We start from the raw sequence: 13,563 nt of genomic DNA, 5'->3' as shown, positions 1-13,563 counted from the left end.
CTAGACCTGACTTACAACCCTGGCTCTTGAGCAGGTCGCATTAATTTTTCTGAATTTCAGCTTCTTCATCTGTAAACTGAAGAAAATACTTGCATGGATTAGTAGAGGAGAGTTGACGAGACTCTGCAGGTGAAGGTCTCCAGTAAGGGACAGCTATTAGTACCACAGTTATTTAGATCATCTTTCCCACTAGTCCATTAACAGTATCTTGCCACATCTTCACCTCCATAGTGTTTTCTGAATTGAATGGAAGCAGCCCAAATTGACAGCATCTGCTGCCTGGCTCTTACTGAGCTATTAGTTTTTCAACATCTGTTTTGAATTTCAGAAAGAAATTTCCATTTTTAGGCAACAGAAGCATTTTCCTGTTGTATTTCAATATGTCTCAATCCTGAAATGATTAGAACTTCTGCTTGATTGAATCCAAGTCAGCAAAGCCATGGAGAACAGCCCAGCCCACGAATATGTCTACTTTACCTAGGCTTAAGAGACATTAACCCTCTGTACAAAAAGCCTGGGCAACAAAAAACACTGTGTGAGCTTTTAATAACATTGTCCTTTGGCTCAGATGTTTAAATAGCAACAATAATGGAGCTTGGAAAGCTCTTAATTACCCACAATATTGGGAGAGAGGGAGAGCCCAGGTCAGAGAAACCCTGGTTTGCTTTGATATCTAGAGTGCTGATAGCTACACAAGATGCATTCATAATGTGTTTTTAACAACAACTATTGAGTCTCTTTTCTGGATTTCCAATTCCTTTATAAAATTCCAAAAAGAAGCAGCCAGTCTTGCCTCCAGTTGCTTCTGAATGATTTCCTATGGAAAGCAGCATTTTCCAAAACATCATGTTTCATGAATTATCTGAGTCCTTCTTTATTCCCTTCCAATGTAAATGCAACACAGAGGGAACATTAAGGGGAAATCATGGCGGGTGGGTGGAGGCCTCAACTTTCAGAGGAAAATCTTCTGGCTGTCAGAAATATGTGAGAAATACCATGGGAACATAAAATCAACCATGCTAATTATGAGACATAATTGAGGTTATGTTTTATGTGTCAGAATGAGTAGCTCAATTTTATCCATCAAGATAAAAAATAAAAATCAGGTTAAAAAAAAAAAAAGGGACAGAGTTGTCAAGGTTCCAGAAGTAGAAGAAACTATCTTGCCATAGTGTACAACAGTGTTTCAGCACCAAGGACAGAGCCTCATGGGGTTTAATGCCCACCCATCCTGCATACTTAATGAATTTTTAATGTTTTGAAATTTTCACTCAGATGTTTATATACTCATCTACATATTGTTTTTCTGAGCCCTAGTTACACGTCAGGTCTTAGTATGATAGACAAAGACTCACCAGCCAGTTAACAGCTCTCAAGGTAAAGCTGAAGCAGGAGATGAGCAAGATAGGCAAGTTAATAAATAATTATAACACTATATGACAAGCACTATTACATAGTTGTGTACAAGTCACGTGGGAGCCAATGAAGGGAATGCTTAACTCTGACTGGTGCAAAGGAAGACTTTACAAAGGAGTTGACATTTGAGCTGGATGTTGAAGAATGAGTGAAATTTGCAAGACAGAGAAGAAACACCATGAGAGAGTGCACAATATGTTCAGGGGTGTCTGGAAATGTAACTTGATATGGCTGAAACATAGAGTAAATAGGGAAATGAGGAATAGGGTAGATAAAATCACCAAGGGCTGGTATTCCAAGTTAAGGGCTTATCTTCTAAGCTAAGAATGGTAAGCTTTATCCTGGAGGAACAGAAAGCCCTGGAATGGTTTTGAGTAGGGATATGATCTGATCAGATTTGTGTTTCAGAAAGATTATTTAGATGCAAGGGGGAAATCAGATGGAAAAGAAGAAGTGAGAGGACAAAGGGTAGAAGAGGGTGACATTTCTCCAGATTTTCTGGGACTGAGGGGCAGCTCCAACATAAACATGGTTACACAGGGAGAATTTACTTGGCCCAGCTTCCATTAGCTATTTGCCAGTGTTTCACATTTGAATTGTGTCTCTTCAGATTCCTCCAAGAAGATAAAAGATGTCTTGACTGAATTTAATGAGGGTGGGAGCCTCAAACAATATGACCCACATGAGGTAAGAACATTTCCATTTTAAGCCTTTAAAAACCCCTGTGTTTTAGCCTTTCCATAATTTGTTTCCCTCTTGGAGACTCCGCTTGTCTTGAAGAAATTGCTCCTCAGCATGTTTCCTCCAAGTCTCAAGTGAGCCATTTGTGCTACCTGGCATTATATGTTTCCCAAGCCCATACACTCGTTCCACTGTCCTAGAAGACTACCACCACTTCTCCTCTGCTCATCTCTCACCCCCTCCTCTCCTCATCCTCAGTTAACAACTGAGTTTTCTACTTCACTGAGAAAATAGAACAGAACAGATCTTTCACAAGCTCCCTCACCCCATATGCCCACCTATCTGTACCTTTTCTCTGTAACCAGAGATGACCTCTCCATGCTCCTATCTAAGTCCAGCTCCCCCAGGTGTGCACACATCCCCATCCTCTTTTGGCCTACTGACAGGCATTCCTTCAGCAACACGTCTTCCCCAGACTCCCTCTTTCCCTCCCTCCTCCTCCCTCCTTTTCTTTCTATATCTCTACCTCTGTCTCCTTCATATCGACTTTATTTTGCATATTTTATTTTTCCATCAGCATGTAAACATCCTGTTATTTCTTCTATATTAAAAAACATTTTCCTGACTCCACTTCCTCCTCTAGGTACCACCTCATTTCCCTCCTGTATTTTATAGCAAAACTGTACAAAATACTTATCTATACTCATTGCCTCCAAATTATCTTTTTCCTACTTTCTTGAAATGCCTTGCATCAGTCTGTAACCTTCACTCCTCCACCCAAACCACTAGTCAAGATAGCCAAGGGCCTCCCTATGGCTAAATCCAATGGCAATTTTGCTCAACAACACTGGACATGGTTGGTCAAGTCATCCTCCATTTTCTTCACTTGGTTTTAAGATGCTACATTCTCCTGATTTCTTCTTATCCCTTTACTTGACATTTACACTTAAAAATCAAATGGGCATCTCAAACTTAACATGAACTAAACTGATGTGTCCTTAATCTTCCCCTATAAAGCCTGTTTTTCCAGCAGTCTTCCCCATTTCAGTAAATGACAACTCTACCCTTCAAGTTATTCAACCTGAAACTATGCAGTCATCATCAACTTTTGTCCTCTCACATCCCACATCCAGTTCATTGGCAAATTCCGTTAGATCTACCTTCAAAATAGATCCAAAATATCAATACATCTCGCCACTTGCACTGCTAGCATCCCGACCTGAGTCATCACCATATTTTGCCCAGATTATTGCAAGAGTCTCCTAACTCGTCTCCCTGCTTCTGCCCTTGCTGCTTCAGTCTATTCTTCACACACATCCTGAGCAATCTGTTAAAACTTATGTCAGAGCTTGTCACTGCTCTACTCCACAATCTCCCATGGTTCCCCCCATCCCTACTCAGAGTAAACATGAAGGTCATTACAATCTGCACCTCCCCCAGCTCTCTGACCTCATCTCTTGTTACTCTCCCCATCTTCATTCCTTTTCAGCATATTAGCCTTCTTGATGCTATCAAACAAGCCAGTGTCACCATAACCTCAGCACCATTGCGCTTGCTCTTACTGTTTCTTAGAATGTTCCTCCTCAGCACATCACAGTCTCCATTATCTTACCACCTTCCAGTCTATGCTCAAGTCACCTTCTCAGTGATCATCACCTTCTTCATCTAAAACTTGAAGCCCTCTTTCCTGACACTTCCTATCCCCCTGCTCTGCATTATTTTCCTCCTAAGTACTTCTCACCACCTGTCACACTATATAATTTACCTAATTAATTGTCTGTCTCTCCCACTAGCATATTTTTGTTCACTGCTGTGTCTTCAGTGCCTGGAAAAATATCTGGCTCATAGCAGGCATTCGATAAATATTTGTGGACTGAATAAATGAACGCAAGACCTCCCCCTACTTCCAAATTCAATAAATCTAACATTTCTTGGGCTTCTATGCACCATACGGGGCACTGTAGAAGGCATAAAAATATAGAAGCACAGTTCCTGCCCTCCAGGACTTACTTCCTACATGGCAGTTTTGAAAGCCATGACCCTGGAATTACATGGTCTTAAGTTAGACTTCTACCTCTTTCATCAACAAATGGTCTTGAATAATATTTCATATCTTTGAGCCTTACTTTCCTCATCTATAAACTGTACAAAACAAAAAAAGCCTCGAAGTTTGTGGATGAGTGAATTAAATGACGGGATCTCTGCAAAGTGGCTAACACTCTACAAGCACTTAAAAATTTGTACCTATTATTATCCCTCTTCCATCCCCTTTGCCCAGAATGTGTTTAACTCAATTCCCTTTTCCCTGCTCCTGAGTTGTTTTATGAAGACTAACCACAGCAAAGTGACTGATCTGCAGGATTAACTTAGGGAGACACTGGCCACTTTCTTATTCACGTCATCCATTGAACAAAACTGAGTCAACACCTTCTCTGTTGGACACTGGAAATGAATCAACAGAGCCTGTGCCCTCAAGGTACACCTAAGAGGGGCTTTGGATAAAATGCACCAGTTGCAGAGAGATTGAAGCAGGAAGAAGGTTGCCAGAACAGGGGCGAGATTGAGAATGCACCATTTCAAAGAATATTCCTGAGGAGAAACCATGCAGAGAAGTTAGCAGAGCCAGCAAAGAACTCACTGCCCCACACCCCCCACCCCCAGCTCGAAAAACACGGGAACAAAGCCTGGCGGGGGCTGCTAATCAGCTTGTCCGCCCTGGGGCTGATGAGTGGGAGAGGAACAGTTTGGTCAGGGCCACCGCGGATGTGGAGGCCACAGGAGCTTTCAGAAGCAGGGAGTCACTTGGCTGCTATGAGCACGCAGCCGCCCTCACCTCTGTCAGGGCTGGCCCCCACTTTTTGTAATGCCAGGCACTGCTGGGTCCCAGGGAGCTCTGGCACTCTGATTTTGTTCTCTCACACAGTGCAGCTGACTTCTAGTAGGTGTAATGTCATGGCACGGGGTTAGGGAAACAAGAAGGGTTTAATTTCTCTTGAGTTTGATGGCTTACTGCTGCTAAAATGTCTCAGTGAGAAACGAGTTAGCTGTGGGAAGGGGCAGATTGCTAGCAAAGGTAGGATGGGAATAAAACTTTGCAGAGTGACAGAGCTGCCTCTGGCCGTGATGAACATGTGCTTGCCCATCAGTACCAAGTGATCCTCTGGAGGACAGAGTGGTGGCAGACAGCTAGAAAGTGGACAAAACCCAAAAGAGCAAAAGAGGCAGGTGGCTTGGTGGCACTGTGAGCCCGGACCCAGACACCTGAGCACAAAACCCAGCTCTATCACATGCTTTATGATCTTCAGCAAGTTACTTATGTTGCCAAAGTTTGTTTTATCCCCAAAATGACAGTAACAGTTCTTCCCCACACTGCTGTCTTGAGAATGAAAGTGCCTGATGCCTGCTAAGCTCTCCATCTAGTTCTCCTCTCTTCTTGGTCTGTGTAGGGATTAACACACTCTCTTTAAGCATGTTGCAGCAGAAGCAAATTGCCCAGCTAATTCCTGCATAAAAGCTGCTGGGGGAAAACAGAGTTCCTTTGGCCTGAACCATGAACGTGCCTGGGATGTTAGTCCAGGTCTCAGAGAATTGCCAGCATGCCTTATAGTGGTTGGTCATCTGGTTTGGGCATGACCCCTAGCCACTCGCTAGTTATTCTCTCATCATGCATTTACTAAGCAGCTACTGTGTTCCTGGGCTGTGCTTTTAAAGAACTTTTGCATAACCCAGATATCACCTTGAGAGTGTGGCACATCGTTGCATGTCTTTGCCTGCTGAACATGGGATACTGGGAGGGAGTGTCAGGGAGCACTATACCAGCTCTGGACCCTGTGACAGATATAGTAGCAGGAGCACTGGACTAGGAGTCAGGAGGTCTGGCTTCTGGTTTCACTCTGCTGCTAGCTCGCTGGGGCTCATTACTGAATTTCCTGAGCCTCGGGGGCATCAGAAGACTGAGTGCCCTCTGAGACTCTTCTGGTTTGCATGTTCTGTGCTTCTGGGTTTATTCTGTGCATCCTGTTCTCTAGGATAGGGACATGCATGGTTGGATGAGTTCCATCAGTATTATTTTCTAAGTTCTCATAACAGTTAGTCAGCTCTTTTCCTATGGCACTTGCCACTGATGACCACGCATTGCAATTATTTCAATATCTTTACCTCTACCTCTTATATAACACTGACTCTTTGAAGATACGGACTCATGCCTAATTCATTGGTGCCCAGGACTGTACTGTGCCTTGCACTTGAGAGGCTCAAGATATATGTGTGTGTGTGTGTATATATATATATATATATATACACACACACACATATACACATAAATATATGTATATATATATAAAGCACATTTCCCCCCTTTTTCCAATCTGTTTCTTCTTCAGCAAATTGTGAGTGGAGATATATATATCTATTCAATCTATACGTAGACTGAATGGATCCCATAGTAGATGACATCCAGGGACCAGGCACCAGGCTATTCCTCAGGTGCACTGATTAGGACACATCATCCATTCAAATACCTATGAAGAACCCTGTGGTAGGTGGTGTGGGGGATTCCAAGATGAAAGGAGACATTATCACTACCTCCAGGAGCTCTGGATTGAGTAGAGGAACAAAGGTCTGTCACAAACAACGATATATCAATGCAGAGCAGCACATATGAGTGTCACAATGCAGGAACCAAGGTGCCAAGTAGGGAAATTCAGGGATAGAAGATCATAAGGCTTTCTGGAAAAGGTGGAATCTGGGTTGGGCCTTAAAGCATGACTGGAACTTGAACATGTAAAGATGGAAGCAGTTCATGCAGGGTAGAGTGCATGGAGGGTTGGTCAGGGAAGAACACAGAGGTCAGCATGGACAGAGTGCATACATGCACATGGGGAATAATAGGAGAAAATACCAGAATCATCTCAGAGCTTGAAGTAACTACAAATCTAGGTTGGAGGGCATTATTGGAGGCTATGAATCCCAAAGGTATAGGAGAGTACACAGGATGGTCCACTGGACTGTAGAACACTGCATATTAGACCTTCTATTTACATTCATCTAATTTCCACTTGCCAATTTAGTTTTGCAAATATTTTATAATGTATAGTGTAAGAACACAGTAGTACATCAGTTGATCTCAATTCAGTTCCATGGGCAATTAGAAACCATGGAAAGTTTTTTTTTTTTTGAGATGGAGTCTCGCTCTGTCGCCCAGGCTGGAGTACAGTGGCGCAATCTCGGCTCACTGCAAGCTCCGCCTCCCGGGTTCATGCCATTCCCCTGCCTCAGCCTCCCAAGTAGCTGGGACTACAGGAGCCCACCACCACGCCCAGCTAATATTTTGTATTTTTAGTAGAGACGGGGGTTTCACCGTGTTAGCCAGGATGGTCTCGATCTCCTGACCTCGTGATCTGCCCGCCTCGGCCTCCCAAAGTGCTTGGATTACAGGCGTGAGCCACCGCGCCTGTCACATGGAAAGTTTTTGAGTAGAGAAGCAATCTTATCAGAGTTGTGCTTTAGGAAGATCAATAGGGCAAGGATAGGTAAGATAGGTGGGAGGACCAACAGATGGGCATGGCGATAAGGAAGCTTTGGAGAGGTATTGCAATGGCCCAGGTGAGATGTATGGAACAGAAGTCAGAATCCAGGAATTTTGGTCATGGCAGCAGGGACGATGGACATAGAAAAGGTCTGGATGTGACAGATGTTGCAGAAGAACAGTGGACAGAAGGAAGGGACAAGAACTAGTCTCAGCCAACTGACAGTTCAAAGCTCAGCCTGTAATGTTGGGAGCATAATGGTGTAATTGGCATTAACAGAAATTGTGGAGTCAGGAAGAGGAGCTGGTTTTCAGGGAGCAAGCTAATTGAAGTTTAGAACTTGAAATCTTCTAGTTCAGCACTCACAATTTGCTGAAGAAGAAACAGATTGGAAAAAGGGGAGAAATGCGCTTGGTCTGAGACCAGTCACGAGGTTTCCTGAATCTCATGCTGATCTTGTTTCATGATCTTTTGGCTTTGGCTTTTTACAGCATAATGTTAGACTGTTTAACTAAACTTTCTTTTTATTAGATCATTTAGTACAGTCTGCTTTCCAGAAATATTTTATTCTGATAGTTTTCATTTGATGCTAGCTGAAAGAGATTAATAGTACACTTTGGAACTGAAAAGTACCTTTAAAATAGTACTGAGGGGGAGGGACAGCATTAGGAGATATACCTAATGCTAAATGACAAGTTAATGGGTGCAGCAAAACAACACGGCACATGGATACATATGTAACAAACCTGCACATTGTGCACATGTACCCTAAAACCCAAAGTATAATAATATAAAAATAAATAAATAAATAAATAAATAAATAAAATAAATAAATAAAAAATAAATAAATATAGCTTAAATAAAAAGCAATCATATAAAACAAAAAAAAGTACTTGTCAATTAAAGTGGTACAAAAAGACAATGCAAAAAGAGCTTTAGAAACAAATTAATGAAGAACAGTGCCATATTATTCAGTCAAATCAAAGTAGAGAATGAAGAGAACCAAAACGGAACAACTCCATGGAAAATAGAGAGTTTCGAAAAGAAGAGAGGATGAAATGCTGCAGAGAGGCCAAAGATGAGACAGTCTAAAAAGAGACGATTGTGTCTGTGACCTTCAACAAAGCAGTTTCAGAGGCAATGGGCTAGGATCCAATCCGAATGGGATTAAGGAGGTGAGGAGGCTAATCTGGTCTGTTTGGAGAAATTTGAAAGGAAAGGGGAGAAGGATGGGCCAGCAGATCTGGTAGACAGCAATTTCTTTGGAATAGTGGACATGTAACATACTTGCAGGTAGATGAAAAGAAAATGCTGGACATGCAATCAGAGCCAGCGAGGATGGAATCAAGGATCAAGGTGGGTGGGTTACAATTGGAGAAGAGGGGCTGGGCATAGTGGCTCACACCAGTAATCCCAGCACTTTGGGAATCCAAGGCAGGCAGATCACTTGAGGTCAGTAGTTCAAGACCAGCCTGGCCAGCATGGTGAAACCCCATCTCTACTAAAAATACAAAAATAACCTGGCATGGCGGCACATGCCTGTAATCCCAGCTACTTGGGAGGAGGCTGAGACATGAGAATCGCTTGAACTAAGGAGGTAGATGTTGCAGTGAGCTGAGATCGTGCCACTACACTCCAGCCTGGGTGACAGAGCGAGGCTCTGTCTCAAAAAAAAAAAAAAAAAAAAAGAAAGAAAAAGAAAAAGAAAAGAAAAGCAAGGAGGAAGAAAAGATTTGGTTATTGTATATTAGGAAAAAGGAGGAGGATGTGGGAGGAAAGGACATTCTGAGGCAATGAAACTATAGAGGCAGAGAGAGACAGAGTGTGAAATAAAGAGACACAGAGACTCGGGAACAGAAAAGGAAGAGAGAGATGGATAGCTGTCACAAGAAATGTGAGTCCACCATTTGCTTGGAGTTCCCCTAATCTGGTAAGAGCCTCTGCCCAGCTGAATCAGACTTCCTTCACTCTGCAAAGGAGACGGATAGAACAGCCAAGCCTGGTGCCAAACAGAAATTTATTTGTGAGCCCCCCCAGTGGGGTGGGGAGGCCATTACTTGCTTTTAAGGCCAAGATTTTGAACTCAAACTTGTTTATACACATGTAAGCCAGTCTCTGGTTCTGGGACGTCTCCCAGATCTCCCAGAACAGACAAGGGGTTAAATGCTACCAACATTTTGATGGGCACATCAAGTACGCTCCTGCAAAGGGATTTTCTTCTCATGGCTGCTATTATTCACAAAAGCCTGCACAGCAGATCTCAGAGTATGCTTCCTCCAATGATTTCCAGGAGCATCTGCCGATTTGATGAAGAATCTGATGCCATCAAAGCACAAGCCAGTGATGACTCACTGCAAACTGTTATTGTTGTTGAGTGTTTGCTGAGTGCAGCAGCCCTTTCTGGCATAGCTGCTCCTAGCCTGGGACCAGAAGCCAGGCGGTACTGGGAGAGACACAGCAGGAAGAGGGTCTAGTTTTTGGCACATCTCTTGGTTCTACCTTCTGTCCTTGGCTTCCTGCTCTTCTCCTGGTGCCTAAAACCTTCACAAGGACATGTTTTGAGAAGCAGCTGAGCCAGAAACACACACCCCCTTGTTACTGAGGGTTTTTCCAGGGAAGATCAGGACTATGAAAGTCATGAAGGATGGAGCCTGTTCTTTTCTTTTCCAGGTCTTTCCTACTTTCTGAGACCTGAATACTCACGCATCACATCCGTCATGGTACAGGAGGAAAACCAAGATACTACAGAAGAACCGTTTCTTTCCATCATATTTTCAACTGCATCTTTCTTCATCTTAACTAGGTTTCCAGGGCACAGATCTTGTCCCTGCTCATTAAAGCGACATCCCTCACACGGGCCTGGACTAAGGCAGAGCCCTGCACTTCGGCCTCCACTCCCAAGGCTCACTCTCTAACCTCTCCCTTTTTATCTAAATTTACATAATACCATTTCTTATTACAGGAGCCTGCCCTGGTTCTGTGCCCCACCAAGCCCCAATATGCAACCACAGCATGTTCTCTCTCTTACGCCCATCCCCTGCAACCTGTGCCTCTCATTCCCTATCACTTCCCTGGCCCTTTCATTCCTGTCCCCATCAGCTCCTCCATGTCCTGCTGCCTCCCTTTCCATTTCCTTCACCTGCCAGCTTTTCTATTCCTTTTCCTCTCTCTTCCTCTCAGTCCCTTTGCTTCTCTCCACTGACTTTGCCCTTTTGCCCCTTCTCAGCCAATTAGCTATGATGTCTTCAAGCTGTTCATGAGGGCGTACCTGGAGGTGGACCTTCCCCACCCACTGAGCACTCACCTCTTCCTGGCCTTCAGCCAGAAGCCCAGACAGGAGACCTCTGACCACCCGACGGAGGGAGCCAGCAACAGCGAGGCCAACAGCCCAGGTACACAGAGCTTTCCCCCAGATGGGAAGACCTTGTGCAGCTCTCAGCCCCTGCCACAGCCACAGACTGCATTCCTAAAGGGTCCCCTGAACAGAGTAACTGCCCCATGGGTGCGAATATGAACCAAGGGACAGGGACGCCTTTCCTCGTAGTGCCTTACAGGAAGCTCTGATGAACCTCTCAGCAAGAGGAATAAGAGGAGGTATAATTCCTGCCACTATGGATCAAAGAGCAGGATGGGGAAAGAGGAGACACAAAATAATGTATGGCGGGGGAAGAGAGCCTTCAGCAAAGGCTGACGGTCCACGGATGGAGCACATTCAGCTTCTGTGTCCAGGCTGGGACTAGCCTGGAAGTGTTAGAGGAGAGGGAAGCCACGATCCCTGTCTTCCTGGAGCTTGGGCTATAATGGGGGAGACACAGCCAATCCCAATAAGCGAGCATGAACCCAGCTGACAGTAACCCAGAGACACAGACACAACCCAGGTGAACCAGGTCCCATGGGGAGGTCCCATACCTGTCCTTCCAAGAAGCTGGAGGGCCTGGGCTGGTCTTTAAATCTTCTTTTTGTTCCTCAGATACTAATACACAGAATGCAGATAATGCCACCAAAGCAGACGAGGCCTGTGCCCCTGATACTGGTAAGTCCTTGGAATGTAAGATTTGTGGGAAAAGTAGGGAATACCTCATCCTTGGGGAGAAGTGGGGAAACCTAACCAACAGTGCTGTCCTCATATAATTGTACAATCTTATGCAGATCTTGTCCTCCTGTGGCCTTCAGAACCTCCATCTCTGGGGCTCCCGTCATTTGAATGTCCTCGGATTCTGAGGCTGGGTAAAGGTTTTTGCTTCACTTGCTCTAGAACTGAGCAGGTCAGGACTTGGGACAGCTTGCTAGATGTTTACCTCTGATATGACTGCCTGCCCAGAAAGTGGAGAGCCTTCTCATGGGAAAGTGTGTGCGTGTGTGTGTGTGTGTGTGTGTGTGTGTGAGAGAGAGAGAGAGAGAGAGACACAGAGAGAGAGAGAGAGACAGAGAGAGACAGAGAGAGACAGAGAGAGATGGCTGTGGCTCTAAGGCTGAGGTGCAGATGACTCTACCAGTGGGTGGCTGGAGAGGAACAGAGCAAGAGGGTAAAAATGTGCCCTTGTTGACTTCCAACAACATATATACACTATTTTGATTAAGTTGAGGAGTTGCTAATAAGTTAACAAGGGAAGCCAGCTCAAATGGCCTTGAAGATATATTTGCCAGGCATCTGCTCATTACACATTTCATTTAAGCTTCACAATCACACCACTTTACACATGAGGAACTGAGGCCTTAAGAGATTATATACCACTGGTGTGACCTGTGGAGCCAGGGATTCAATCCAGAATCATCCAACCTCAAAACTCCTGCAGTCTTTCCTATATGGAGAGAGGACACCGTGGTCCTGGTGGTGTGGTTGGTTCCTGTGGAATGAGTGGGGCTGCTGTAGTGGTGCCTGCTGCCCATAGGCCCGCTGTTGGGCTGTGAGAGATGTGGAATCTTCCCTGACACGTTTATCAATGGGAAGCCATTCCTCTCTGCTGTTGGCTGGCCAGGCCCAAGGCCAGAAGCTCCTACAAAAATGAGAAGTAAAGGTTACCATACTTAATTTCTATTCTCGTATTCAATACAAATGTCCTGAGTACTATCAACTCAAGTTGGATCAGGCAACAGAACATGTTGCTTAAGGAGCCAGACTGCCTGGGTTTGATTCCCAGAGCCAACACTACCTAGCTCTGTAACCGTGGGCATGTTTGAACAATGTCTCTGTGCCTCAGTGTCCCTAAGTGAGATAAGAAATGTTGTTATGAAGGTTAAGTGAGTTAGATATGCTAATGCTTAGAACAGTGCCTGGCATGCAGTAAATGTTTGATAAATATTAGCATTTATTATTCAGGCCACCTTCCAGAAGTACACTTTATTCTTTTTTTTTTTATTTTTTTCTGAGATAAGGTCTTGCCCTGTCCCCCAGGCTGGAGTGCAGTGGTACAATCTCAGCTTATTGCAGCCTCGACCTCCCAGGTTCAAGCTATTCTCGTGCATCAGCCTCTTGAGTAGCTGGGATTACAAGAGTGTGCTGCCATGCCTGGCTAATTTTTGTACTTTTTTAGTAGAGACAGAGTTTCGCCATCTTGGCCAGGCTGGTCTCGAACTCCTGACCGCAAGTGATCCACCCAAAAGTGCTAGGATTACAGGCATGAGCCACCGCACCCAGCACAGAAGTATACTCTATTCTTAACTCAGTATGGTCTGCCATTATCTCCTTCAGCCTGCAACCTCAGTCTCCAAGTGTGTCACCTGGGCATCCTCTTCTCATGAAAGGTCTCTCATGGGCTCTCTTTCTCCCAGGTTGCTCCTAAAGCTTTCAATACAAAGACTCAGAGAGTCAGACCTTTTTTTTTTTTTTTTTTAACTGTGCATTATCATTTTATTGAAAAGCTTTATAGATATCCAAAGGTGAATTCCAGCTCTTAGGATGTGCCAGGAGAAAGAATCCAGTATTATTATTATTATT

General features: G+C 44.3%; 1 protein-coding gene across 2 annotated transcripts in view; it reads left to right on the top strand.

Annotated features, from left to right (window-relative positions):
* Positions 1-13,563, top strand: part of DGKG (diacylglycerol kinase gamma) — a 210,405-nt gene that overhangs the window by 52,962 nt on the left and 143,880 nt on the right. For both annotated transcript variants that reach the window (XM_030822950.1, XM_003256600.4), the window contains exons 3-5: positions 2,027-2,103; positions 10,852-11,017; positions 11,596-11,658. In XM_030822950.1, the coding sequence (XP_030678810.1) occupies positions 2,027-2,103; positions 10,852-11,017; positions 11,596-11,658 (306 nt within the window). The remainder of the gene's footprint in view (positions 1-2,026; positions 2,104-10,851; positions 11,018-11,595; positions 11,659-13,563) is intronic.

This window comes from Nomascus leucogenys, chromosome 11 (genome assembly GCF_006542625.1).
Source record: "Nomascus leucogenys isolate Asia chromosome 11, Asia_NLE_v1, whole genome shotgun sequence".
NCBI classification, from domain to species: Eukaryota; Metazoa; Chordata; class Mammalia; order Primates; family Hylobatidae; genus Nomascus; species Nomascus leucogenys.
The sequence above is the reverse complement of the archived record's forward strand: the minus strand, read 5'-3'. Positions and strand labels throughout refer to the sequence as shown.